Source organism: Melospiza georgiana, chromosome 5 (genome assembly GCF_028018845.1).
Source record: "Melospiza georgiana isolate bMelGeo1 chromosome 5, bMelGeo1.pri, whole genome shotgun sequence".
Taxonomy (NCBI): domain Eukaryota; kingdom Metazoa; phylum Chordata; class Aves; order Passeriformes; family Passerellidae; genus Melospiza; species Melospiza georgiana.
The window spans coordinates 54917179-54942874 of NC_080434.1; the positions used below are offsets into that span (position 1 = coordinate 54917179).

Below are 25696 nucleotides of genomic sequence, written 5' to 3' on the forward strand. Positions count from 1 at the left end.
CAGCACTGGGAGCTGTGTTTTCTCATAATTGTCTCACAGGTGATACAGGTGTGTACTTTATGTTCTGTCATAGGCCACTAGGCCACTTCTTGTCTTTGGTGGTGGGAAAGGGTACCACGGATCTCTAAAATAACCTTTGTATCCTGCTGGCTCTTAGGATTGACCAGAAATGGTAGGTTCCAGATAGGAGAAACAAACCACAGTATGCCTACTCCATCCAGCCTTCCAGTTTTACTTAGGTTACAGTGAATTCTGGAAAAATTGGCCAAAAAGCATCAACACGTTTGAAGTCTTGCTTGTTTGTTTGTTTTTTTTTTTTTTTTTTTATGATCTGTCCAGAAGTCTTTTTGGTCTTGGTGGTAGCTACCTATTGAATTACTGTAGCAAGGTCTTAATACAAGATTTATTTTTTTAAGTTGCTTTAGGAAGATGAATTCCTTTCCAGCGAAATCAGGGATGACTTTCAGTGATTGTAGACTACTAGCATTTTATGTGGTTTATGCTTCTTCTGTGGTTGGAAGACTTTCAGACGTGGCCATTTACTGCAGCACGTGACTTAGATGATTCATGATTTGATGATCTTCTCAATTTATTTCCAGAATGGATGCTGTTTGTCTGTGTAGCTGGATAGAGGGAGCTCGCTTGTAGGGACTTTATTAGCTACTATTAGGACTGATCCTGAGGTAGTGTTTCAAATAAAGTTCATGTTGAGGGATACAGTGTTTTCACATGCTTTGGGTCAGGCTCTCACCCCTCCCTTCAAGACAATTTGTATCCTTTGCAGAGAGATCATAGGGTAGAGCTATTTTTACCAGGTGCTAATCAAAATGGGCAGCAATGTATTGAAATGGTGTTGTGCTTCCACCTCTCTAGTGAAGTCTCTTTAGGTTCCTGCTTGTGTTTTATATGTTTTGCTTAAAACCAAAAAGCCATTTTAATCCGAAACACTTGGCAGGGGCTCCATTTGGATCATCTGATACTATGTTGTCATAGAGCTGTTAAAAAATTACATTTGCTTTCAGTGAATTTCCACTGCAATACAGTTTCTTGCCTGAGGGACTTGGAAACCTGTCTTGAGACAGTTGAACAAGAGGAAACCAACCTCACACATCCACAGTATTCAACTCTGAATGTTAAGCAACATCTTTTTTGTGCTTTCAAACGTAGTCATTTCTATGCAAAGATTAATCTTTTCACACATATATTTGTGTGCAGTTCGCTACATGGATGAATGTCTTCCTGAATTTCAGAATTGGTGCTAATTATTGGTATTTTTCTAGGTAACTTGGGAGATCGGGCGTGTCTTAGCTGCACATCCCTGAGGCTGGCAAACAAAATGTGAGTAAATATGAACATTTTTCTGAACTATCAGTTAGTATACTGTCAGGGAATGTAGGTTTAAATCTAGACAAAGTACTAGAATGTTAGCTCCAGTTTGTGTTAATGACAGATTAAAGGAAGTCTGAGTATTACTCTCTTCACCTGGTTGGTTGTGTGTGGGAAAAAGAAAGTGAAATCTTCTCCCTTTTGCCCACTTCCTCCCTTTTTGTTTCACTTTTAATGTGAAAGCAGTAGTATATTAGTGTCTGTCTTGGGTGATTCCAGGTGTCATAATGGGATCTGATGAGCTTCTTGCATACTTTCTCCATGGAGTTCCACAGAGTAAACATTCAGTTGCAGCTAGTTGAAAATCACAGTTGACAGATAAGATTGCAGAGCATCTGAGTGGGATCTCTGATAAACCAAAGAAAGGAGTTTATTGTATGTTGCAGCCTTGGGTGATGGTGTCCTCTTCTGAAAACAAATCCAGCTGTTGTGTGCCCTTATGGAGCTGAAGGAGTTGAATATTGGCAGAATCCATTCTCTGTTCCTGACTTGGCTCACAAGGCATACTTGTAGAGAAGAATTTCCTAATGCCTTTCCTTGGAATGTTAAAATACTGGTTCTGTTCTGTATTTATAAACTAACTGCTCAGGATACAGGATCTATTCTTTGATTTCCTGAGTTTTCATTTTAACAGAAGGATGTGTCCCTAGACACAACCCTCTAATACAAAACAAACCAATTCTTTTTTAGTGATGTTACTTCTACATCACTTGCTGTAGAATTAATGATGATTAATTTTTTTAAATACATAAAACCTTTTCAAATATTTATTTTTAGTATGTTAGTGTATGAGACCTCTCTCGGGAAGCTGGAAAATTAAGGTTTTAAATCTGTTAGGCTGGAGCACCTCTCCTATGAAGACTGAGAAATTTGGGGAGAAGAGAAGGCTCCAGAGAAGGCTTACAGCACCTTCCAGTACCTAAAGGGGTTACAGGGGAGCTGGAGAGGGACTTTTGTCAATGGAATGGAGTGACAAGGTGAGGGAGAATAGCTTTAAAATGAAAGAACGTAGGTTTGGATTAGATATAAGGAAGAAATTCTTTGCTCTGCTGGTGAGGCACTGAAACAGGTTGCCCAGAGAATTTGTGGGTGCTCCATCCTTGGAAGTGTTCAAGGCCAGGCTGGATGGGGCTCTGAGCAACCTGGTATAGTGGAAGTAATCTCTGCCTTCCACTAGCAGGGGGCTTGGAACTGTGTGATCTTTATGTCCCTTCCAACCCAAACCATTCTATGATTCTGTGATGAAATGAGCAGCAGGATATTGGAACAGAAAATCTTATTCTATTGAGAAGGTTTGGGGTGGGGTTTTTTGTTTGTTTTGGTTTGAGTTTGTTTGGTTTTTTTTGTTGTTGGTTTATTTGTTTTTTTTCCCTAACCAAAGCTGCTATTAATATCATGAAGTCACTTAAAATATAACAAACTAATGCCCCCATTCCACATGACACAGATCTGAATGCAGGGGACTCCAGTGATAAGTACTGAGGACAGGTCGGACAGGAATTGTGTGTCTGACATCCTTCTTATGAAAGTGTGCTCAGAGAGGCACATTTCTTGCAATATTTTTATTCCCTGCAGACTCAGAACCAGTTCTGCTGTCAGAGCTTTCTTCCCCTCTCCATGCAGAAGAGTGTCAATGTGTGTAGGTGGAACTTGGATTGTAGGCCTGGAGCTCTGCTTTTGGGAGATGCCTTGGAGTCAGGGTGGATTGATTTATGCAGGTGTTTTAATCTGGTTTTGAATATGTAGCTTATTTTCCTAAAGTAATTAAACTGTAATTCTTATTAGTTAATATCTGTGTAATGATGTAGTTTTCAGCTAGCCAAGAGACTGTTCTGTGTAGCTGTATATGTTCCAGCAGTTGTCTGACCACTGAATGGTCAGATGCTAAAACTTCAGTTTAAACTAGAAAATAGTGTGTCTTTAAAAAATAATAATTTAGTAATTTTTTTTTTGTACAAAGCTCTATTTGAATAACATTGGGTAGACAGAACCATTAAAGTAAATTAAAACTCTGCTGAGGGCGTAATAATTAAATTAAAAAAGTGTTTCTGTCTGAAAATTGAGTGAGGCTAGCACTTTTAAGTGTATGATAAACATTTTTTTCTTTAAAATGTTACTGAGACCTGTAAAGCCACTTGAACCTATTTTCTGTTCATTGACTGAAGTCAAAATCACATTCTGATTTTGCATTCATGGATTTTGTTTTTCACTGGCTCCATGAAGAAAACACCTCAGTCAGTTCTCTCCTGTAGAAGTCTTACTGCTGCTATTTCAGTTTGAGGGACACTAAATGGAACTCATTTATACGAAATATTTTATCTACTATTTTATTTTTGTCCCATCTTTTTATTAAAAGCATGTACAATCCTACCTGCATATAATGAGTGGTTCTTCTGTGTATATAAGGAGTGTTAATGGTGTTTAAGCAGTGCTTCCCTGCTAACTTCAGTTTACATTTAATTAAAGAAAAGAACAAACTTCTGAACAAGGTAGAAAAGTGTTGGTTCTTTCTGTCCCAGATCAGTCCTGTGATGGAAGTTTTTGCAAAAGGTTCTGCTGAATAAGGAAAACTGGATGCATGGAGGTAGTAAGAGAGGAACTCAAATTAAATAGGATTCCTCTGCTACTAATTCTCTGACTCAGCACCTATCCCAAGTATACAACTTACATTTTGTCTTGACTGTTTTGCACAAACAGGAGAAGTAATACAAGGGACTTCATGTTACTTATGACTTTACATTTAGTTTTATGAAATTACAATTAGTTTTCAAGTGTAGCTTTCTAAATGGAAAGCATGTGTGATGGCTGCTGTTTATTTAATTGGAGTGAAATAAACTACCTTTTCAAAGTCGTATAATGAAAAATTCCCTGCAGGTTAGTTTTTTTTTTGTAATGAAGTAAAGCCAAATGTTCTTTTCATGTATAGACATTAGTTTTAATAATCAAAAATTATTTTTCCCTTAAATATGCAGTAGATATTTCTCAAATTTCATGGTTTATAAATACATAAATATCTATATCTGTGCAAATATATGTCTAGAAATAGCTGATGATCTGTTGCTAATGCTTGAATGCTTTTTTCTTTTGAAGGACTGTACACTTTAAATATTGCACTAGTGTCCCTCCTGTTTACGCCTACTCCAAAAAAGCTCACTATTGTTGTTGGACTAAAGGATCTGAGCAAATACACTTCACTCTCACGAGCTCCTCTGGCTCATGGACGCCACTAGCATCCCTGGGTGTTTTAGGGCCCCAGTACCTTCCAGTTAGGTGGTGGCATTCTTCACGTCCCCTTCAAGATGACTCCATAGTTGAAAAGTCACTCAAGTCCTTAAAGGACAAAAACAAGAAGCTGGAAGAAGGAGGTCCTGTATATAGTCCAACAGAAGTGGAAGTTGTAAAGAAATCTCTTGGGCAGAGGGTTGTGGATGAACTGAAGCACTATTACCACGGGTTTCGCTTGCTGTGGATTGACACCAAAATAGCTGCGAGGATGCTCTGGAGAATCCTGCACGGGAACACTTTGACTCGTCGGGAGCGGAGACAGGTACTGAGAGCAGACCACCTTCCTCTGGGTGTCCTCGGTGATTGCTCTGCTTGTTAGAACTGAGTTACTGCTTTTTGTCGTCTTCTGTTCCTAGAATTAAAATTCCTCGGTGTGTTTCCTTCCTCTTCACTATGTGGAGAGGGTATTACCCCAAAACTTTTTTTCTATGCTCCCCATTATTGAAGACAAATTTGTTATTTTCTTGTTGGAACAGCAGATGTGTACGATTCTGTTTTGTCACAGGGGCAGCAATTGGGTTTGTTCTCAAGTTCCCAGCCATGTGCCATATACAGTAATTTTCTCTGCTTTTTCACTCCAGCTGGAAAAATAGTTGGAAACACTCCTAGTAAACACTGCTAGTAAAGGTTATATCTTTGCCAGTTCAGTTCCCATTTATTGCTTAATGGGGTTCTTTTGAATGGGCTAAAAGCTGCAGGCTGAAATGCATGATTGATGATGTGCTATCTCAGTTATAAATGTATCTGAAATAATTTTAGCCCAGATATATTTCCTTTATTTATGGCATGTTGCTTACATTTATGAAACTAAAAATGCAACTGATAATTTTAAAGAAAAGGGAAATGAAATTGGAGTGCAAAATGTGATTGCTTTCAAATTTGGATAATATATATGTATTTCAATAGTAATTTCAGGTTTTAGATGAAATAGGTGTATTTAATTAGAATGGAAAATTATATGGGTATTTAAAAACATTGGATGTGAGTTCATTTATAAAAAGACTGCAAAATATTAAGCTGGTATCATTAATTTCTTTTTTTTTTTTGTAAAGAATACATTGATATTCAACTTCAGTTCATTGGCAAAATATCAAATATGCTGATTTGACAGTTCTCATTTTACTGTTTTTAAGGACAAGCTGTTTAAGCAGTTTATATAGATTAAAAATTCAAGTCTGTCTTCCTCCCTTTATAAAAAAAAGCATTTCAGCTGTTACTGGAAAGATGTTCCAGAAGAAGAGCTGGAGAGCAGAAGGTGTGTGTGCTCTGGGGCAAAGTGCTCAGTGCTGCCTGTGGGCAGTGTGGCTCTCTGCAGTTTGTACACTTGCACACACAATGTGCTGAGTTCACATCTCTGCCCTCAAAACTTCCAGTAAATGATCAAAAATACAAGTATCTACTCATTGTTTTTATCATTTCCTGATCAAAGTTGGTCACGTTTGAACAAATTGGTGTGTAATTAAAACCCATCACCCATCACATCTTAAATGCTGTATGAAAATTCTTCCTAAGTTCACAAGGTTAGACAAGTAGCAGAAATTGTTACAGGCACCTGTAGCTGTTTTTGTCCCTGGGTGGGTGTGGTTTCCTATCAGACTCCTCTGCTCCGTGGTCTCAGCATCTTCAGTTCTGCCTTTAGTTCTGCTTCAGTTCTGCCATCTTTCTTGGCTGCTACAAGAGAGTGTTTGGCAGCTGATCCAGCTGAGACGGGCCTCAGCAATAAATAAAACAGTCTGCTGACGTGAGAGGGGATTATGGAGTACCAGAAAGAGTAACTGAGGATAGGGGAAGGTGAGGACTGCAGGACTGGTTTATTGAGAGCTTTGGGGAACTTGAAAAGCCAAGCGAGACAAATTAATTCATGGTTTAAAACAGAATGGGAAATTCTCCAGGGGGAAGATTGGAACCATTGATTTTCCTGCCTCTTTCATGTTTACTGAGCCATACTTCTGAGAAATTATATGAACACAGTAATATTACATCAATTGATGGATTTATTCATTTGATTACCTTTTGATTTTGTTATCTAGTGATGATAGAACTGTCTTGCTCACGTTTAAGTAGTGGTCTGGCTTTTGGCCTTCCTAGAACATTTGCTTTTTGTGCAAATGTTTACTTTGAGTATTAATTCTCTGTTTAAATGAAATGGCTATTTATTTGTTTGCAGATATAAATTAGTGTTTACATTGGTGTATCCTGTCCCTGATCTAATGATGTATGTATGTGATTATATGCATGCAAATCCAGTGTAGGAGATGTAGAGAAAATAGTTTTAATGACTACAGTAATATTAGTTTCTCAATCTAAGTTTTTTGTTTTCTGTATTTGGAGGAAGTGGACATTGTGTCTCTGGAGTTGAGGGCATGGTAGGTTCAGAACCCAGGGTCACTGAAAAGCAATCCAGGCTGCAGCTGAAAAAACCCTTTTAGGGTTTTTTTAAACCTTAGTTCAAGTTTGTTTCAACACAGCTAATTTTTTTAATCAGTTCAACCTTAAATTGTAGTATACTGACTGATTTAAAGAAGTCTTAACATTTTGTGGCTGGATTACCTCCTGAACTTTAAAAAATATAAAATAAAAATTGATGTATATACTTCTTTAAAAGCATTAAGCTGCACATGAGCTGACAGTCCTAGAGAAATCTTATCTTCATGCAGACTGACAAATGAGTTATTTCTGCCTGCCCTTTCCTTCCTCTTTGGAGGCAATAATGGAAAGATATCCAAGTAATCTAACCACATGAACAAGCAATTGCAGCATGGCTAATGCAAAGGGACCTCTTGCTTATCTAAACTACAAGTCAATTCCAAAATTCTGTGCCTACAATTTCTGTCAGTGTTTGGATTCAGCAGGGTCACAGATCTACATTTAGGAGAGAAGGCAGGAAGAAGTAAAACATGGTACTGACTTTGAAAAACCTAAGTGCTCTGGTGCTGGCTCCTGCAGCAGGGTGGTTCAGGGCGTGGCAGTGAGGTGGCAAACCCAAGGGAGTTTGTGGCAAGTCTGCCAGCTTTACAAACCCTTCCCTGCAGAGGAGGGGAGAGTGGAACGCCCAGCTATAGCAGCAGATACGGGGAGTCACAAGGTTCTCCTGCCGTGCTGCCAAACACCGTGTGTGTAATCGTACCCCATTGTATTAGGTTCCTGCAGAAAGCTGTTGTCCTTGAGTTAGCCGAGGGTGCAGTGCCGTGATTTGTGAAAGCTGATCCAGGCCAGTGCTGCTGTGAAAAGCTCGGTGCTTAAATCAAGTTTTCCCGCCCCACCCCCGCTTGGTGTGTACGGATCCTTTTCCCCGTCTGTGTATGTATTTATGGGTCAGTTTTAGCTGGGTCAGTGCTGTGACTGCCAGTGCACCTTCATGGCTCCTTATACCTCGTCTCAGGTTAGCATTAAGTTGCCTTAATCCGGCGGTAAAACTGCTCCCTTGGATATGGATTTTGTAGAAATACTTGCACGCACTGTCTAAGAATAGAGACGGGGGAAAAATAGGAATTCTGTATTCTATAGAAATTTTTGAGGGTTTTTTTTAAGGGAAAATCTACTTTTCTTCTGAGTTTTAAAATTTTCTTCCAAACTTTCTTACTTTTTTTTTGTTTTTTAACTCCATGGTAGTCATTTGCCTTCCATTGTTGGAATGAATGGAAAAATCCTTGAGCCTCAAAACAATGGACCAAAGCATCCCTTCTGGGAAACTGAATTTTTTTATATACAAAGAAAAATGCCAGACTTTGAATCTGTAGAGCATGTGCTTTCCACATACAGTAGTGCTTAAGAATTTGGCTGGTTTTGTGGCAGTTAAATTCTGAATGAAGTTTTACATGTTCTGTATTCTAGCAAATCAGTCCTGAGGACATGGGATCTGTGCTGGTTGTTGCTGCTGTTCCCCTTGATTGCCATGAACTGTGGGAGTGGGCAGCATGGGTTTACTGTTGTAATTGCATTTATGCTGCCAGTTTTTGCCACTCAGAGCTGTGGTTATCAAGTCTTGATGTGGAATGACAGTCCTGTGGCAGTGGAGACCAGAGTGTACCTCTGATTTAGGAGCTGATGGGATTCCCAACAACCAGGTTTTTTCATTTGTAAAATGAGGTAGAGTCAAGCAAGATCTTCACTCCCTAATATAAACAGAGTTGTGAAGCTTTCAACAATTACTGAAAGATTTAGTAATAGACTGTACAGCCTGGTATATATATTTGTGAGTGTACAGAAATCACAAGGACAGTATTTATTTCATGCAGTTCAAGATTCAGTAATGAACGCCACCTGCTTCAGAGGATTACTGCTCTGGAAATGCAGTGGTTTAAAAAAAAAATCTACCAAGCTGGGCTCATTACCCTGGATTTAAATGTACATTACAATTGTTATAAGGCAGAGGGGGAGGGATCTTTCATTTTATTCTTGATTACTTATTCCATAGTAGCTCATGCATGTAAGAAGTGGTGGAGCACAAATAAAGATGCATAAAAGAAGTTAAGCAGCTTTAATGACAACAAATGACCACCTCCTGTTTTCAGGTGCTTTTAAGAGGTTTAAATGAGATACTTGTTCAATAATCCTATTGAGACACAGTGAGGCTTTTGAAATACTTTCTATAGTGTTGAAAACTGGTGAAACTCCAGCACTCTCTAGTATGTAGCAACTTGAAAAAAACCACTAAAAACTGACTTTGTCACATCCTTTTCTTGTGTTATTTTAAAATTTCTTCATAATGAATATATATATGTGAGCCTAAATGACAATTAGATTATTAAATCAAGTATTTTTAAAATAAGTTTTTAAATATTAGCTTATCAATATTTTTTTTTCTCTTCCAGTTTCTTCGAATATGTGCTGATCTTTTTCGCCTGGTCCCTTTCTTGGTTTTTCTTGTTGTCCCATTTATGGAATTTTTACTTCCAGTAGCTCTTAAGTTGTTCCCTAACATGCTTCCCTCTACATTTGAGACAAAGTCTAAAAAGGTAAGCATGTCTGAATTTATAATCCAGTGGTATTGTTTTAAAAAAATAGAAATTTCTTGGTAAAAAAATTAGAAAAAGTCTAAAAACTTTGGAGTTTTTTTCCAGTATTGGGGTAATGCTTTTATCTTCCTTATTTTGAAGATTCTGCTTTTGAACATGTAATAATGAGCCAGTGCTGTCCTGGTTTTGATATGTGCAGGTGCTAAGCTATCAGGGTTGAAAGCCTCTCTTGTCTTTTCTGCTGTCCTCATTTCCATTTTCTATGATTCCTACAAAGGAGAACTAAAGCTATTTTGTTTTTCTGGTTGTATTAAAGTAGACATTGTAACATTTGTAGTCTTAAACCTTGATACAAAGTTTTTCATATGTATACTTAATATTTAAAATCGTTTCTTACGCTTATTTTAGTTTAAACTTTATTTCTACTAGTTATGTTTTCTCAGAATTGTTAGAGCTTTGTAAAAACCCACCAAAAGAGCCCCACAAGTTTTTGCTTTCAGAGCACACAGTGAGATCTTCAGTGTGATTTGGGGATCTTTGGGAAAAGTGAAAGCCCCTTTGGAGTGTGTGTATTATAGCAGAAGTTCAGAATTACTCCACATAACTCATCTGGGGGCAGAAGTGATGGTTAGTCCATGTGTTTCTGGCAGGAACTTTTATCAATAAATATTTTTTTAACAGGAGGAAAGATTGAAGAAAGAATTGAGAGTAAAGCTTGAATTGGCTAAATTCCTTCAAGACACCATTGAGGAGATGGCCTTAAAAAATAAAGCAGCCAAGGGAAATGTTACAAAAGATTTTTCAACATTCTTTCAAAAGGTAAAAAGTTTGGAAAATATGTTATCTCTTTCTACAAAAAAAAAGCCTTTGTTATTTTTTTGGTCTATGGTAATCATCACATACCGTATTTTTTTGGACTTGAAGAAACAGCATGTAGTAGTTTTTTAGGATAAATTTCTCTTTTGTCAGTGTGATGAAGTTTTCCTATTATTAACTTTGGCGTTCTAGCTGGTGCTGTTACTCTCTAATTCTAGAAGCGCTATATTTCTGCTCATTTCTTTCTTGTTCACTTATTTGTTAATAACTCTAACACGAAACATGGCGTGCTCAGTGTTTACTCATGTAGGTTTTGACCTCTTTTTTCAGCACAGAGTATGAAAACTGAGAGAGGACTTCTTTCCTAATTAACTGATTGAAACTTAATGGGGGAAATCTAATTTTTTTTGGTCAAATTTAATTCTTCTTGTAAAAACAAGTTCTTAAGTGCACAGTCAGTATGCTGACTAGAATGTGGTATAATCTGATGTTTAGCTAGAATGTAGTTGCTGTGCAAAATTTTCCTATTTAAGTTCAGTTGCTGACAGAGAGACTTAAATGTCAGACATCTGCCTCCTGCATTAATGGCCTTTAGGTTTCACAGCATTTCCTTTCACCAAACTGTAGGTGAGAATAAGGTACTCCCTGCAGAGATGAAAAATGCATTCTTTAGTCTTCTCAGGACAGTCCTTAGCTCTGATTTCTCTTAATTGTGGGGCTGTTGAATAAGAGGTGGAGCCAACAGCATGACCAAGTGTTTGTTTAAAGAAAGGTAGTGGTCCCCTCCTTTGGAGAGAGTGTGTATTTGCACAGAAAAAGGCACATAAGCCCAGGGGCTTCAGACATGAACTTCACAACCTCTTCCAATAGCTTAAGATTTTCCTGCACGTCAGGGCTAAGAATAAAGTGTGGAATGATAAGATGATGTTGATAGGACTAAGGATGAAGTGTGGGGTGATAAGATGATGTTGATAGTGCCATGTAGATCACCTCACATAATCATAGTGGTAAATTTGCCAGTCAGTAACTTCTTGCAAAGTCCCTGTACTTTGAAGCCTCTCTGCAGTCATCTGTTTCTGTTCTTTTGAATGTGCAGAACATTGTAAGTGGTTAGTTACAGCAGTTAGTGGCTGAGGCACTGCCCCTGCAGGCTCTGGGAACTTGCCCACTCATGCTTCATGTTCAGAACATTTCTTCTTCTGGAAGAACTACTACTGAGAATTTACATTTGGCCGTTAATTTTCATGGAAATAAATGATGTTTCACTCCACATTTGCTGGAGGAAGTCCCAAGTTCCTCTGATGACTAAAAAAGAAGTTTCAAGCCCTGCATTTCATATGTGTGGGTGTGCTTTTTAGAACTTTATATTTCTCATTTGTGCCACAGAGACAAACTTCATTGATCTCATTTCGTTGTACCGGATAATAAATGTCAGAGCAAGAAACAGCTTCAATGTTTCTTTCCTGCATTTTTACTATTCTCTAACAGTGGCTTCTGTGCTGAAGTATTTGATACTGCAAGAGCCACTGATTGCAGGCTTAATGTATCTGCTGCATAATTCCAGAATTTGTCTCTGTTGCTTTGTAGCTAGTGATGTACTAGAAAGCTTCAGTTTGTACTTTCAAGAAACTCATGCATGGCTCTGTCAAAATCTTTCAACATCGTTAAACAAGGGAGAAAATACTTCCTGTGTTTTTGAAGTGCCATTTTTGGCTCCCATGGTGAAGGCACTGGCAAAGTGGAATAACAAGGCCTTTGACATTTCTTTCTTCAAGATGGTTTCTCTGCTATAAAAGTATCCTGGACGTTGATGGCCTCAAGGCCATCTCATCTCCTGATTTTTACCTTTTTCTGTACTCAGTAGCTCTTCACTAAAATATTTGAGTTTGCAGATAAAACAGGTAGGCATGATAAGTCAGGCAGTACAGGTAATATTAGGTTTTCAAACTGTACTTGATGTCACCTAGTTTTATGTTTTCTTTACAAGAGTTAAAAAAGTAGAAGTATTGGGAATTTTTTTTTTATATCTGTGATGAGACTGAAGATGTTAAGACTGGGAGTATGTAATTGTAAGTTCTGTAGATTTTGATGTAGTGATGTCACTAATAAGCTTTTGATGGCATACCTGAAATAGAAAAATCAATATCTATACAGGTGATAATGCTTTACTGTGACCTGATGAGGTCAGGGAATTTTTCTCCTCCTTCTTTGACCTGTTATTTCAGCTTCTAGTAACTGGATTTAGTGATTGGGAATTCATTGGTAACACATCACTGAAAAGCTTAACTTTGCATTTGTGCAAACAATTACATAGAACCTGCCATCACAAAGATGCAGAGTCCTTTCCCAAACAGTGCTTTAAACTTTGGAATAACTTCAAGTGCAAAAACATTTGCACTGAGGTGCTGCAGAACATCTAGGAATTGAAAGCCAGAGTATTGTAACAAATGAAGAGAAGTAGGTAGTTAGTATCCAAATCTGTGTTCCATGGAGACACCAGTGTTGCAAAATTTTTGCCATTCTTACTTTATCTTCCCGTCTTTATCTTATGTGTTTCTGTGTTTAGTAAATATGGTACCAGAACAAATATCTGCCAGTGTAACTCCTGTAGCAACTATTTAGTAACTCAAAGGTGTATATATATTTCTTGAGGAGGTATCTCATGCAGCGCAATTCAGCTAGACCTGCTCCTTAGTGTACAGGTGCATCTAATTTTTGTTTTGTTGGTTTTATCTCAAGTACATTATGCAATGTTGTTGGAAACTGTCAGCACTATCAATTCTTTTGCCTAAGTAAGTTGTTTGTTTTTTAAGAACTTCTTTCATTCCTTCCTTACATGCTATTTCTTATCCCAAAACTGTTGCAAAGTGCTTGACAAACGAGGAGAGTGTTTTTATTCAAAATAATGCCCAACTATGACATGTGCTTTGAAAAGCTTTGTGTGTGTTTGGTTTTTTCTCACAGATCAGGGAAACTGGTGAAAGACCCAGTAATGAGGAGATCTTAAGGTTCTCTAAACTCTTTGAAGATGAGCTGACACTGGACAATCTGACCAGGCCTCAGCTGGTGGCACTTTGTAAATTGTTGGAACTTCAGTCAATTGGGACAAATAACTTTCTCCGCTTCCAGCTGACAATGAGGTTGAGGAGCATAAAAGCAGATGACAAGGTGAGTCATTCTGAATAGGCACTGGGTAATAATTTTGACACATAACAGTAATGAATGTGTGTGGATATATGTGTGTTTGTTTTTCTAGGCATTTTCCTTTTTTGTTTTAATTGTCTTGTTGGAGAACTTTAAACAAAAAGGCTTGAAGAGCTTAAAATAGAAGCGTCCTTATTTTTTAAGAAAAAACTGATCTTTTTTTAATCTACCATTAATTGAAATTACAACAATTATATCACAAAGAAAAACACTTCTATGAAATTATAATTTGTAAGGGAGCTGGTAGAAGTATCAGCTTAGGGGTTGGCTGTGCATGCTGGAGCTGTGGGAGCAGCTGAGGCTGTTTTGTGTTAGCACAGCAGCCTCTAGTGGCTGTTGTAACACGTGGCTGTGCAGCGCTGGTGGTGCCTCTGTTTTGAGCTCTAACACGGTCAGATTTCCTTTCCATTGTGCAGATGATTGCTGAAGAGGGGGTTGATACCCTGACTGTTAAAGAACTGCAGGCAGCTTGTCGTGCCCGAGGGATGAGAGCTCTTGGTGTGACAGAGGAGCGTCTCAAGGAACAGCTTAAACAGGTATGGTTTTGCAAGACTCAGTACACAAACCTAGTTCCAGTTGTTAGCTCTGATGCTCTGGTTTTTGTTTTGATTCAGAGAAGTCATTTTGATTCTGTTCTCATTAAAGGCTTGGTTAAAACAGTCTTAATAAGCTTTTGTCACATGTACTTTGTAAGTATCTGGTAGCTGTGGGTTGCTGCCTTTTGACCATGATGTTTTTGATGATGCAGACAGATACTTTAAATTTAACATATCTGAAATATGTTTGCAATTTTGAAAGTTTGTCTTGTCTGTTATTATCTTGCTCAAAGGAAGTTTTCACCTAGTAGATCAGTCGTCTCTTGATGTTGCCTGGTTTAGAGGCAGGTCTGTTGGAACATGTCTAGAGGAGGCCACTAAGTTGATTACAGGGGCCAGGAGCATCTCTGTTATGAAGATGGACTGAGGAAGTTGGGGTTGTTCACCCTGGAGAAGAGAAAGCTCCAGGGACACTTATAGCACCTTCAGTAGCTAAAGGGGGCTTACAGGAAAGCTGGAGAGGGACTTTTCACAAGGACAGTAGTGATAGGACAGAGGGGAATGGCCTTAAGCTGAAGGAGGGCGGGTTTAGATTAGATATGAGGAAGAAATTCTTTTCTGTGAGGGTGGTGAGACGCTGGCACAGGTTGCCCAGGGATGTGGACTCCCCATCCTTGGAGGTGTTGAAGGCCAGGTTGAATGGAGCTCTGAGGAACAGTTTAGTGGAAGGTGTCCCTGCCCATGGCAGGGAGTTGGAACTAGATGAATGATCTTTAGGCCAACCCAAATGGTTCTGTGATTTTAAAATGCATGTGAAACAAACCACTTGTTTAAATATTCATTCAATATTTCTTGAAATACTTCTTCAAACAAAATACCTCTTCCTATATTTCATTGCAATTGCTGAAATTCTTTGCTGGTTATAATTTGTAGTTCCTGTGTTAGGATATTGACTGATAAGTAGTGGTAAAAAAAATTGTATTTACTTTAGCTTGATTTTGTTTGTAAAAAAGAGTAAAACATCCTGAAATTAAAGACTTGTTTTTTATATTGCACTTACAGTGGTTAGATCTGCATCTGAACCAGGAAATTCCTACTTCCTTGCTTATTTTATCCAGAGCCATGTATCTTCCAGATACCCTTTCTCCAGCTGATCAGCTCAAAACAACCCTTCAGACACTACCAGACAGTGCTGTAAGTATTGATGGACATAGTGGGTAACTAACTTTCAGTGTCATGACTGAAAACCCATCCCCAAAAGCAGATGTTCTTCTCAGTTCCTTGCTTTTCCTTGAAAAACTAAATCATAGCTAGGTTTATTTGTGTGACCTTCAAAGGCAGAAATTGTGTTGTATGTGGAGAGATATGAGGATAAAGCAAACACAGAGCAATATTGGATTACATGACAGGAGACAGTGATAGCATAAGCAGATTTAGAATACACCTTTCACATTAAAAAAACCAATGAATGCTTCAAGCCATAGAAAGACATTAATACTTAAAAATACATGATGTTATGCAGAGAGAGAAGTTATCAGAGTGGATTGTTGGTAGTCTTGAGAGAAAGAGAATGAAGAACATGTATAATTTCAGGGTGAAAAGTTCATGTTTCCACCAAAACCGAAAAGTTTCTCAAGACAGAGAGTCCTCTTTTTCTAAGAAATGCAGAAATAGGGTAACATCTGGGAGCTTTGACTTTATTCATTAGCATACCTTTACTACCCATCTCAATCAGCATATCTAAACCTACATTATGCAGCCATACCTGTATGTATATACACATTTCTATTAGCTACTTTTGTTATTTTTAGGCCAAAGAGGCTCAAGTGAAAGTGGCAGAAGTTGAAGGTGAAAAAATAGATAACAAAGTACGACTGGAAGCAACGCTTCAGGAAGAAGAAGCCATCAGAAAAGAAAATGAAGAAAAGAAAATGTCTGAAGCTGCAGAGAAAGCCAAAGAAACCCTTGAGGCTGCAGCCATGGTAAGTTCTGCTCACAACTACTGAGGAGTAAATGTCAAGTGATGTGAACACTAGCATGTTATGAGTTACTGCCTCTACTCTGGGTATTGTCTGCAAGAAACTGGACTTTAAATCCACATGTGGAAGATGTGAGAGAATATTTAAACTGACTGTAATACAGAAGTTTACTATAAAATATTGGCTCAGTGTTACTTATCTTTGATTTCTCTTCCTTCTTAATTAAAGCCGTAAGAGAAGACTTCTTTTTCTGTAGTAAAGGTAGTGGTTTTGTTTGTTGTTTTTTTTTTTTTTTTTTAATTTTCTGCACCCCACATTTTAAATGTTCTTATCTTTGGCTCTTTCTATTTGTCATTAACCTGATAATGTTACTGTATAGTATTTGACTGTAAAAGCTGCTGGCCTGCTTCATTAGTGAATTAAGCCTCAGGAGCTCACAGAAGTAGTTCTTGAAATACAAGTGGGTATGTTAATGTGAAACCACTTAATATGCTGCAGTTTTTTAACCTCTTCTCATAAAAATATGTGTTTCTACTTTGGCAACTATTTCTATTTTGACAAGTCATTCTTTACTGAAGCTAATACAATTAATGTTTTGGGTTTTTTAAATGCAACCTAATGAGGTGTTTTAAATTTAGAAAGCGGCGGAACCAGCAGCAGATCTTGAAGCAACTGCTCTGCAAGCTAAAAAAAGCCAGGTGGTGATGGATACTGAACCAGAACTGGCACGGGCAGGTGCAGCAGTGCACTCAGAGGCACTGATAGATACAGCACCAGTGCTGGAAGGCATTAAGGTAATCTGGAGAAAAACACATTTTCATACTTTTGAATGTAAAGATTCAGAGCATTTGTGTGAGGACTGTGATAAATTGCTTGTCTGCCCTTCACTTTTAACCCTCTCATCACATTCTGTCAGTTATGAACAACTAGTTAGTGGATTGAAAATTCACCACTGCAGAAGCTGAAGTTGGCACAAAACATCTCCTTTATCTCTCTGCATTACTGAAATTAATATACCTGTTTGGGGGGGCATTTGCACTCTCTGTAGATGGAATGGGTCTGTGCATATTTTATTATGCACTTTTCAAGAGACAGGTGTACTTACTATGGATGTTCATCCTCATTCTCACAAAGGTTATTGAAGATAGAAAAGTTTTCTCAGCTGTAAAAAACTTTCTCAGCTTTCCAAACTTTACTCTCTTTTTTGGTGTAATTTATCTTTTCCCATACATAGTAAATTGTTTCTCAGTTGTTTTAATTGCTTAGCCCAAGAATGAAGTTAAACATTCTTAAATTAGATCAGGTATGGAATTTCAGAAACTCACATAATCAATCACATTAGCTGAACTTAATACTGGTGCACTTCAAAAAACAGTACCATAGCAAATTAACTGCCTTACCATTTAAAATCTTTGTATTAGCCTCAAAATGTGATAGTAGTGATTCCAAACATGTAAAAAAAACAATCTTGTGTTTTCTCTTTTCTGCTAGAAAATCTTGCAGGAAGATCACAAATGTACCTTTCACTAATTTGTGTATGTTTTCTATTGCAGGGTGAGGAAATCACCAAGGAAGAGATTGATGTGCTGAGTGATGCTTGCAACAAGCTACAGGAACAGAAAAAATCACTAACAAAAGAAAAGGAGGAGCTTGAGGAATTGAAGGATGATATCCAGGAATATAATGAGGTGAAGAATGTGGCATGGAAGTTCTTTTTCTGTTCATGTTTAGTTTTAGCAGAAGCGATCCACAAATTTAAAGATTATCTTTCTTGTTGTTTGTTAGTCTGAAGTTGGAAGCTGAGTGAATGAACTTTGTGTGTGACAATGCAGAGCCTCATTTGTGTAACATGTTCAAAGCCTAATTGTTACCACTAGAGCAGTTCCCAGCAGATGAGATTCCTGCTCCTGCTCCTGCTCCCAGGGACTGGGGCAACAGGAGCTGCCTGACTGCTGCATGCTGCAGTTCTTTCTTAGCAAGTGTAGATGTCAGTATTACAGAAATTTCCAAGATAAGTAAAATGAATCTTATCCAGCCTTATGAAAGGTGTGGAAAATAACATTTAAGAGGTGCATAAAAAAGGCAGCAGTGTTAAAATTTATTGTTCTAATTCCATGTAGTTTTATATATCTCTAGAACTTGTATTTAATCTACAAATGGCTCCTGTCTTGATATGCTGGTTGAAGTCAGTAGTGTCTGCTGTTGCAAATTCACAGCAGCAAAACCTTTTCTCTCTCTTGACAATTTCTTCTAGGACTTGCAAGAGATAAAGGAGCTTTCTAAAACTGGTGAGGAAGAGGCAGTGGAAGAGTCAAAGGCAAGCAAGAGACTGACAAAGAGAGTGAACCGAATGATTGGTCAGATAGACAAAATTATTGTAGAATTAGAAACAAGTCAAAAGACATCAGATGAAAAGCTGGATGGTGAGGATACTCCTGCTGGGTAAGTGATCTGGGATTACTGGATGTGTCTCTGATTGTTCACCTTCACTCTTGCTTTTGTCTGATGTATGGTTAGAAAAGAATTGGTGAATAACTTGTTTAGAATATTGAGATAATTGATTTTTAAAAAATAAAATTAACAAAATTGTGCTGCAGATTTTCTCTCTTCTAAGGCTAAGTATGGTTGAACTGATGAAAGAAAAAAGGGATGTATAATTCTATAATTCCCCAGATCCTGAGGGTGTTCTGAAAGTCAGTGTTGATTAGAATCTTACTATCTTGCCCATGCCTCTGGCACTGACAAGATTACAGGTGAAATCATCCCCTTAGTCAGGCTCCTCACACAGTAATTTTGCCCTGTGCCATTGACTGAAAAGGTGCACAAGAGTGTGTATTTGTTGTTATTTAGTAACAAAGGTGTTCTTGAGGGAAAAAAATTGCAAAGGTCTATGGTGTCTTGAGACAAGTGGGGAAATGCGTCTAATGGAAGTGAGATCATTTTACACACTCCCTTTCCAAAAGATTTACTTAATTTCAATTTTTTTAACACACAGATTTTCAATGAAAGATCTTTCCTGATAGTTTCATTACAAAATTCATTTATCAACACTTATCCAGGTCTTAATATTATTGGAGATAATCAGGCTATCCTATGTTAAATGGTCATACACTGCTTGTTACACACTCTGAAATACTTGGAAACTGTTATACAAACTCTCATGGTTTGTAATCATGAATGCTGTATTAATCTGGTTTATGCTTGCACCATTCTGTGTGATTCATTAAGAGAGTATGGCAGCTCCCAAAGAGCATAGCTAAACTGAAATAGGGATTCTGCTTTTGTTGCTTCTGAGCTCTGTATTTTCCAGTCCCCAGGGCAAACGGTCATTTGTTGCAGATTTTGTGTAATAAGGCAGCCATATGAATGGTGCTACAGAGAAGTCATTGATCAAAACCATCTGAATTTGTAAACTAACAATACAATGCAGAATCTGCTTGTACTGAATGTAATTATACTTTGTAATGGCTGGTTTTCTGGATAATTTTGTAGGTGATTGTGGCTGATTGAAAATTACTAGTTTAAACATTGCTTAGCTGTCAAAGGCTTGTCTCTTAACCTTCGGGATGGGGCAGTCCTTATCAAGCCATGTCCAGGACATTGAGCAGCAGCATGAGAAATGCTCCTTGCATAAAAGTCTGTCTGTGCCCAGAAGAGCTGGGACTACACTGATAAAACCCTTCTGTTTAGTATTTATTGGCTTCACTGTCTCCTGCATTTCTGCTGGATCTGTGCTGGAAGATGTTTCTTCAAACTAGCAAAATACACACAGAAATCATGAGATCAGTGAGAAGAGAGTAACATCTGAAACCTGCTAGTCCTTCCTTCCCCAGAGTCTGGTCCTTGACAGGAACAAGTGAAGCTGATTTAACAAAACAGCTCAACTGCTCAAGTGATTAGTTCTCAGCTTTTGTTTTCCTGTGACTCATTGATTTTCTGTCAGCCAGCCCCTATATGTAAAAGGATGTCAGAAACATGGCATTATATCTTTGGTAAATGGCGAGTGAAGGGACAAAGGGCATTAGATACATAGTCTGGGAAGCACAGAAAACTTTATTTCAAATGCTTCTGGGTACTTATATTTGTTTAGTAAAACATGTGGAAACTAAAAACATGAGATTTGATGATAAGATAAAAATCTGCTTTCTGATCAGTAACTCCTTTTTGGTTTTTTGCATACTGTTCAGGATTATAAATAATTAATTAATAATTTTACAAGCATCCTGCAGTGCAGTAGTTTCCAGTACTGCCTTTTATCAACCTTTTTCCTTTGGAATAACTGCTTGTCATGTAGAGTTTGTGCTTTCTCTTCAGGAAGAATCTCATCAGCATTACTGAACTAATTAATGCAATGAAACAAATTCAGAAGATTCCAGAGGAGAAGCTAACAAGGATTGCAGAGGCACTAGATGAAAATAAGGATGGCCAAATTGATATAGATAATGTTGTTAAGGTAAGTTTGTGGACTTCTTAAAGAAAATAAGGCTAACCATCCTTCAAGCATTGCACCTGTTTGGGCATAAATTCATAGTGCAGTCTTTTGCAAGGGTCTTTACTTGATGCCAGTGAGGTTTAAACTACGACCAGCTAGAAGATACAGTATCAGCCTTTTGAAACACATTTTTCCTCTCTGCTGCCCCAGTGGTGATTATCTTCCTTGTTGCTCTAAACTGCCGTTGCACATTTAGCAACACAGATAAAATGTACTTGTAAATTCTGCATATATTGCACAATAAGTCTAGGAACTTGAGGAGATATGCCAAGAATACATTTGTACAAAAAACTATTTCAAGGAATTTGGAATCATTTACTAGATTATTTTTTCGTTTGCTTTTTGAAAGGCCCACCCCCTCTACTTTTAAGTTTTTCTAAATTTGTGCCTGTCTGATAGACTAGGTATTCTTAAATAAAATAAAATAAAATTAAGCCTATAAATTACTGTCTTAAATACTTTTTCTACATGTACTGAATCTCAGCTTTCCACTGAAACAGATAAAATAAATGGGTGTGTTTTACTAATGCTTTAAAATGTCTTTGTGTACTGCACATACAAAGGTCAATAGTTCTAAGTCTTTTAGTTTACATTTTAGCATTTTTTTTAGTACTCTGGATGTGTTTGAGGTACTGGTTGTGGTTTGAATTTGTCTTCCATGTAAGAAAGAAAATGCTGTTTTTCTTGAACAAGGGAACTGAATACTTTTGTTGTCTTAACAAAATTTATTGTAGGAAAATGCCTCCATCACGTAAAACCTAAATGTGCTCTCAATTTCATTTTGTGTTTGTGTAGGTTGTAGAATTGATTGACAAAGAAGATATTGATATTGGCACCAGCCAAGTTGCTGAGATTATGTCACTGCTTCAAAAAGAAGAAAAACTGGAGGAGAAAGAGAAAGCAAAGGAAAAGCATGATAAGGAAGCTGCGGAAGCAAAGAATTAAGCTTCAGAATCTGAAGCTAATCGCAGTTATAACCAAAATCTTGTATATCTTTCTGTGTCTAATGGCTACATATTATTTGAGCTTTGTGATTATGGGAAGTGTTTTGAGCTGATTCTGGTAATAAATCGTAGATAAGTTTTCTGACATATGGAATGTAATTTCCGTTCGTCAAGAAGTGATTTAGTGTCATTCCATACTGATGAAAACAGCGTAGGCTTCTGTAGCAGTGCTCCTGCCCACAAAAACATGTATTTGCACTCATTGTTGTGGTACAGTGATCCATTAAACTTGGAAGTTTGCTGTATAAATTCAGTGTATCTATCATGAAGAAATGTTTCCCATTTATTTTCTTCCATCATTACATGGGGCCCAACCTTGCTCTGCTTCTACCTTTTAGCTTTTTCAAAATTTAATACAATCTTTCTGTTCCATCACAATATTACACATTTTCTAATCTGCTAGTGAAGATTCTGTGGCTTCAGTAGTAGCTTTGTAGATTTAGGGGTTTTTAAGCTAAATATCACTAAGCTGTTGCCTCACTGACAGAGAATGTGGCATTCTGATCACTTTTATGAATTCATGGTTATTATTATTTTCTGTTGAGGGGAAAAATCAGATTTATTTTTCCCTGGAATGGAAACTTGGCATGAAGTTTGCTACTTATGGGTGCCTTAAATTTCATAGGACTAGAGAGTAGAGTATGTTGCTTCTACTCAAAATTCCATTAATTATTAAAGCATTGGAATCACAGGAGCCTTTAAAATAGTTTCAGAACACAATCTGTCACATGGTAAACTGAGTTAAAGTGTTTGTCTGAATAGCAGGATGAAAATAATCAAAAGGGGAAAATGTCAGTTGTGATCTTTTTGCATATATTTTAAAAAATGTAGCTATCTTTGTGTGCTTGTTTTTCATCTGATAATTATTTGCACCATAACTAGTTTTCTTACCTCTCAATTTTCATCTCAGGTATAAAGTCATTAACAAAGTGTAGTCAGAGTACATAAATATGTTCATCTCATGGCTTTGCTTACTGTGCAGTCAACAAGTCATTTCTGGTATTGCCAGTGCTTTGATTACATCCTTGGTTTATAGTCATTGTCTTTAAATGTGTGACTACATACTGGCAGTAGGTCAAGATTTTCTCATTAATATTTCTTCTTAGCAGTAAATTTTAAAGTTTTAAAACTAAGATACTAACTCTGGGATGCTCCATAATTCATGGTAGCCTAAATTTTACACTTTTCTTAAAATCTGTTATGAAATACATGTAGTGTGGCTTGAACCAGCAGGGTTGTGATTTGGGGTTTTTATTCTGTTTTTATTTTGCACCTAGTATTATAAAATGTACAACCATTCTTGATTTTGTGTACATTATTGAGAGCACATCTGACAATGGCACTGTACGTGATGATATTGAGGTGGGCAGTTAGTACTTAATGCTTTTAGTCATAGTAGCATATTTTTGTAGAAAATACCAACTCCCAAGCATATTTCAGCATAATTCCATGTGCAGTATTTATCTAGATTGGCTAAATTATTTGTACAAACTTATTTGAAGTTAGTGGAACAAAAGAAGTTTTGACAGTCTCATGGCTTGCATGATATGGACCATTGTATTTAGTTGTTTCCAAAGCAATATGTACAGTGAGATGTACAGTTCTAGAAAAAGTCAGTGTCTAGTTCAACTATTGAGTTCATATTCTGTACAGTTTGCAAAGAAAGCTGCTTACAGCAAGATCCTCCTGAGAATTACTGTAATTGTATTTGAAGTGTGAAATTGCTGTGGTGAAGCTGAAATTTCAAATCAGTACAATCTTTATGGTTCATGTATCCCAAAACAAGGGGGCTGTTCTCTTCCTCATAAATCAAGATTACCTTGGAGATTTCAGCAAGGAAGTCACTTTGTAAATTTTTGAAGATCTGACTTCACTATGTGCTTTTTTTTAGGCCAATGCTTGTGTTAGATGAAAATTCAAGAATAAAACTTGATTTCACAAAAATGCGATCTAGAAACTAATTTTCCATTTTATAATTTACAGCTAGAATTTATGGGCTTTGAAGTACGCTCAATTTTTACAGTGGCATATTTTCAATTTTAAAACAATGTATAAAAATATTACTTGACATTCCTGAAACGTGGTAAAGATACTCTAAAATTGTCTGCTACCTTTCATGGAATATCAAAAACCTAAGAGTTGTATTCACTTGAATGCATGCAGATTTAAACCAGGGTAAGTAGCAGAAAAAGCTGGTTTTAAATATTTATTGATTAAAGTTTTACAGAGCTTTAACTGTCCTGAAAGTAAATTGACTGATTGCAGTATTTGGGAGTTTAAAACACTTTGCTGCAGTTCTGTGTTTACTGTTCACTTAAATTTCCTGTGGATTAAATAAGAAGGGAGCCAAAAATAGCTGATTTTTTTTTTTATTTTATGAAGAATATTCTGATTAAAGTAATTGGAATACATTTGGACTTGCATGAAATTTGCCATATTGTGAAATCTTTACAGATTACATAAAATTCTTTTAAATGCCAGTCAGAAATGGCAGTTTTGTGCTGTGACCTGAAGCGATGACAGGACGTGCACACCAACCACAGGAAGGACTTTCATGGGGAATACCTTCCTTCTGTTGAAAGCAGGCAAACCCATGACAGCTGGACTTGAGCAACACGTGTTCTGCAAGCTTTAAAAGATTAGGGAAGCCCTTGGTGATCCACTTTACCCCAGCTTTGAACCTCCCAAGCAGCTCTGTACTGGTGATACAGGCAACTGCAGCAGAGTGGAGTAGCTCCAGCTCATGTGCTTGGTTGCCTTTGGTGTTGACCATAAACCAGGAGCTGCAGCACATTCAGAGAAAGGATGAGTGTACAAGTGTACATTAATTGGTCAGAGCTTATTCCTGAGTGAATATTTAATCAGGAGATGTAAATATTTCTTTAAATAATTTAAAGGATATGTGAGATTTCGATGACTTTGTGACTTACACAGGCAAAGCCTCTGAGCTCAGACTTAGGTGATTGGTAAGACCGTTGATGGGGTTGTTGCAGATTCAAATAAATTTTGACTATAAACTATTCAGGGGGAAAATAAAACATGCAAAAAGCTTTTTTAAAAATCCATTTAGGAACAGGAAAGAGAAGTAGAGTAGGATGTGATTTCTTTCCCCCCTTCAAAACAAGTGAGTTATAGGAGCTATTTTATTGAAAAACTTGTTTCTTTTTCATCTTAGCCCAAAAGATGGTTTTCACAGAGATTTTCATCCCTGACTACCTACTGTGAGAGTCAATCTGCCTGCAGATTAAGTGCCAGGAGGCTTGTTCTGTCAGTTTGTCAGCAGGACTGCATGCAGGTAGAGAATATCTCTTGCCAGGATTGTACCTTACACTAACATAGGCTTTGTCCAGGGGGAAAAAGTTACATCTTTTATACAACTCCAAAATACTTCTTGTAACTTTATATCTGCATACCTTGCTAATAATTTTAACTTTAGCTACTTCACCATGTATTTAAATACTTTTAAATTGTATCTTTAATATCAAATAATTGGGTGTACTTAATTGAAAGAATAATCCCATTTTCTGTTCTTCATATGTATTCCAAATTTTGCTTTTGAGTTGATGAATTTCTGCCTGTGTTACAAATTTAAGTTGAAAATCATTTGTCTGTGCTCTGAGCATACTGGTCCTGTGTTTGCCATAACTCAGTACAAATTTTTTATTTTAATTGGAGCTTGTGTCCTTTGTTTAGTTACAATAAAAGTATCATTTTGAAACCTAATCTCTCCATTATTTTTCTGTTGGTTTTGATTGTTTAGTGTTGAATTATTGCTCTTCAGATGAGATGCCAGGCACAGGGCTGGATGCCGATGAGCTGCATCAATGAAAGTAATCTCCTGTCTGCTTTAAAACAGGATTTAGGAACATGCAAATGCTCAATCTGCTCTCTAGTGTCAAGTGTTTCAACAGGTGGCTGAAGACAACCCTCTGCCTTGACATGCTTTTAAAATAATAGCAAGCAAGGTTGTGTTGCAAATTTTTCCTTTTTCTGCTTAAAGCCAAATACCTAATAAAAAGCTTTAAAAGTGGCAGAA

General features: G+C 37.2%; 1 protein-coding gene across 2 annotated transcripts in view; it reads left to right on the forward strand.

Annotated features, from left to right (window-relative positions):
- LETM1 (leucine zipper and EF-hand containing transmembrane protein 1) overlaps positions 1–25696 on the forward strand; it is a 54125-nt gene extending 28429 nt beyond the window's left edge. For both annotated transcript variants that reach the window (XM_058024027.1, XM_058024026.1), the window contains exons 2-14: positions 1281–1338; positions 4477–4933; positions 9486–9629; positions 10311–10448; positions 13410–13613; positions 14066–14185; positions 15248–15379; positions 15997–16167; positions 16803–16958; positions 17718–17852; positions 18419–18606; positions 20479–20617; positions 21452–25696. In XM_058024027.1, the coding sequence (XP_057880010.1) occupies positions 1337–1338; positions 4477–4933; positions 9486–9629; positions 10311–10448; positions 13410–13613; positions 14066–14185; positions 15248–15379; positions 15997–16167; positions 16803–16958; positions 17718–17852; positions 18419–18606; positions 20479–20617; positions 21452–21601 (2136 nt within the window). In that variant the 5' untranslated portion in view covers positions 1281–1336 and the 3' untranslated portion in view covers positions 21602–25696. The remainder of the gene's footprint in view (positions 1–1280; positions 1339–4476; positions 4934–9485; positions 9630–10310; positions 10449–13409; positions 13614–14065; positions 14186–15247; positions 15380–15996; positions 16168–16802; positions 16959–17717; positions 17853–18418; positions 18607–20478; positions 20618–21451) is intronic.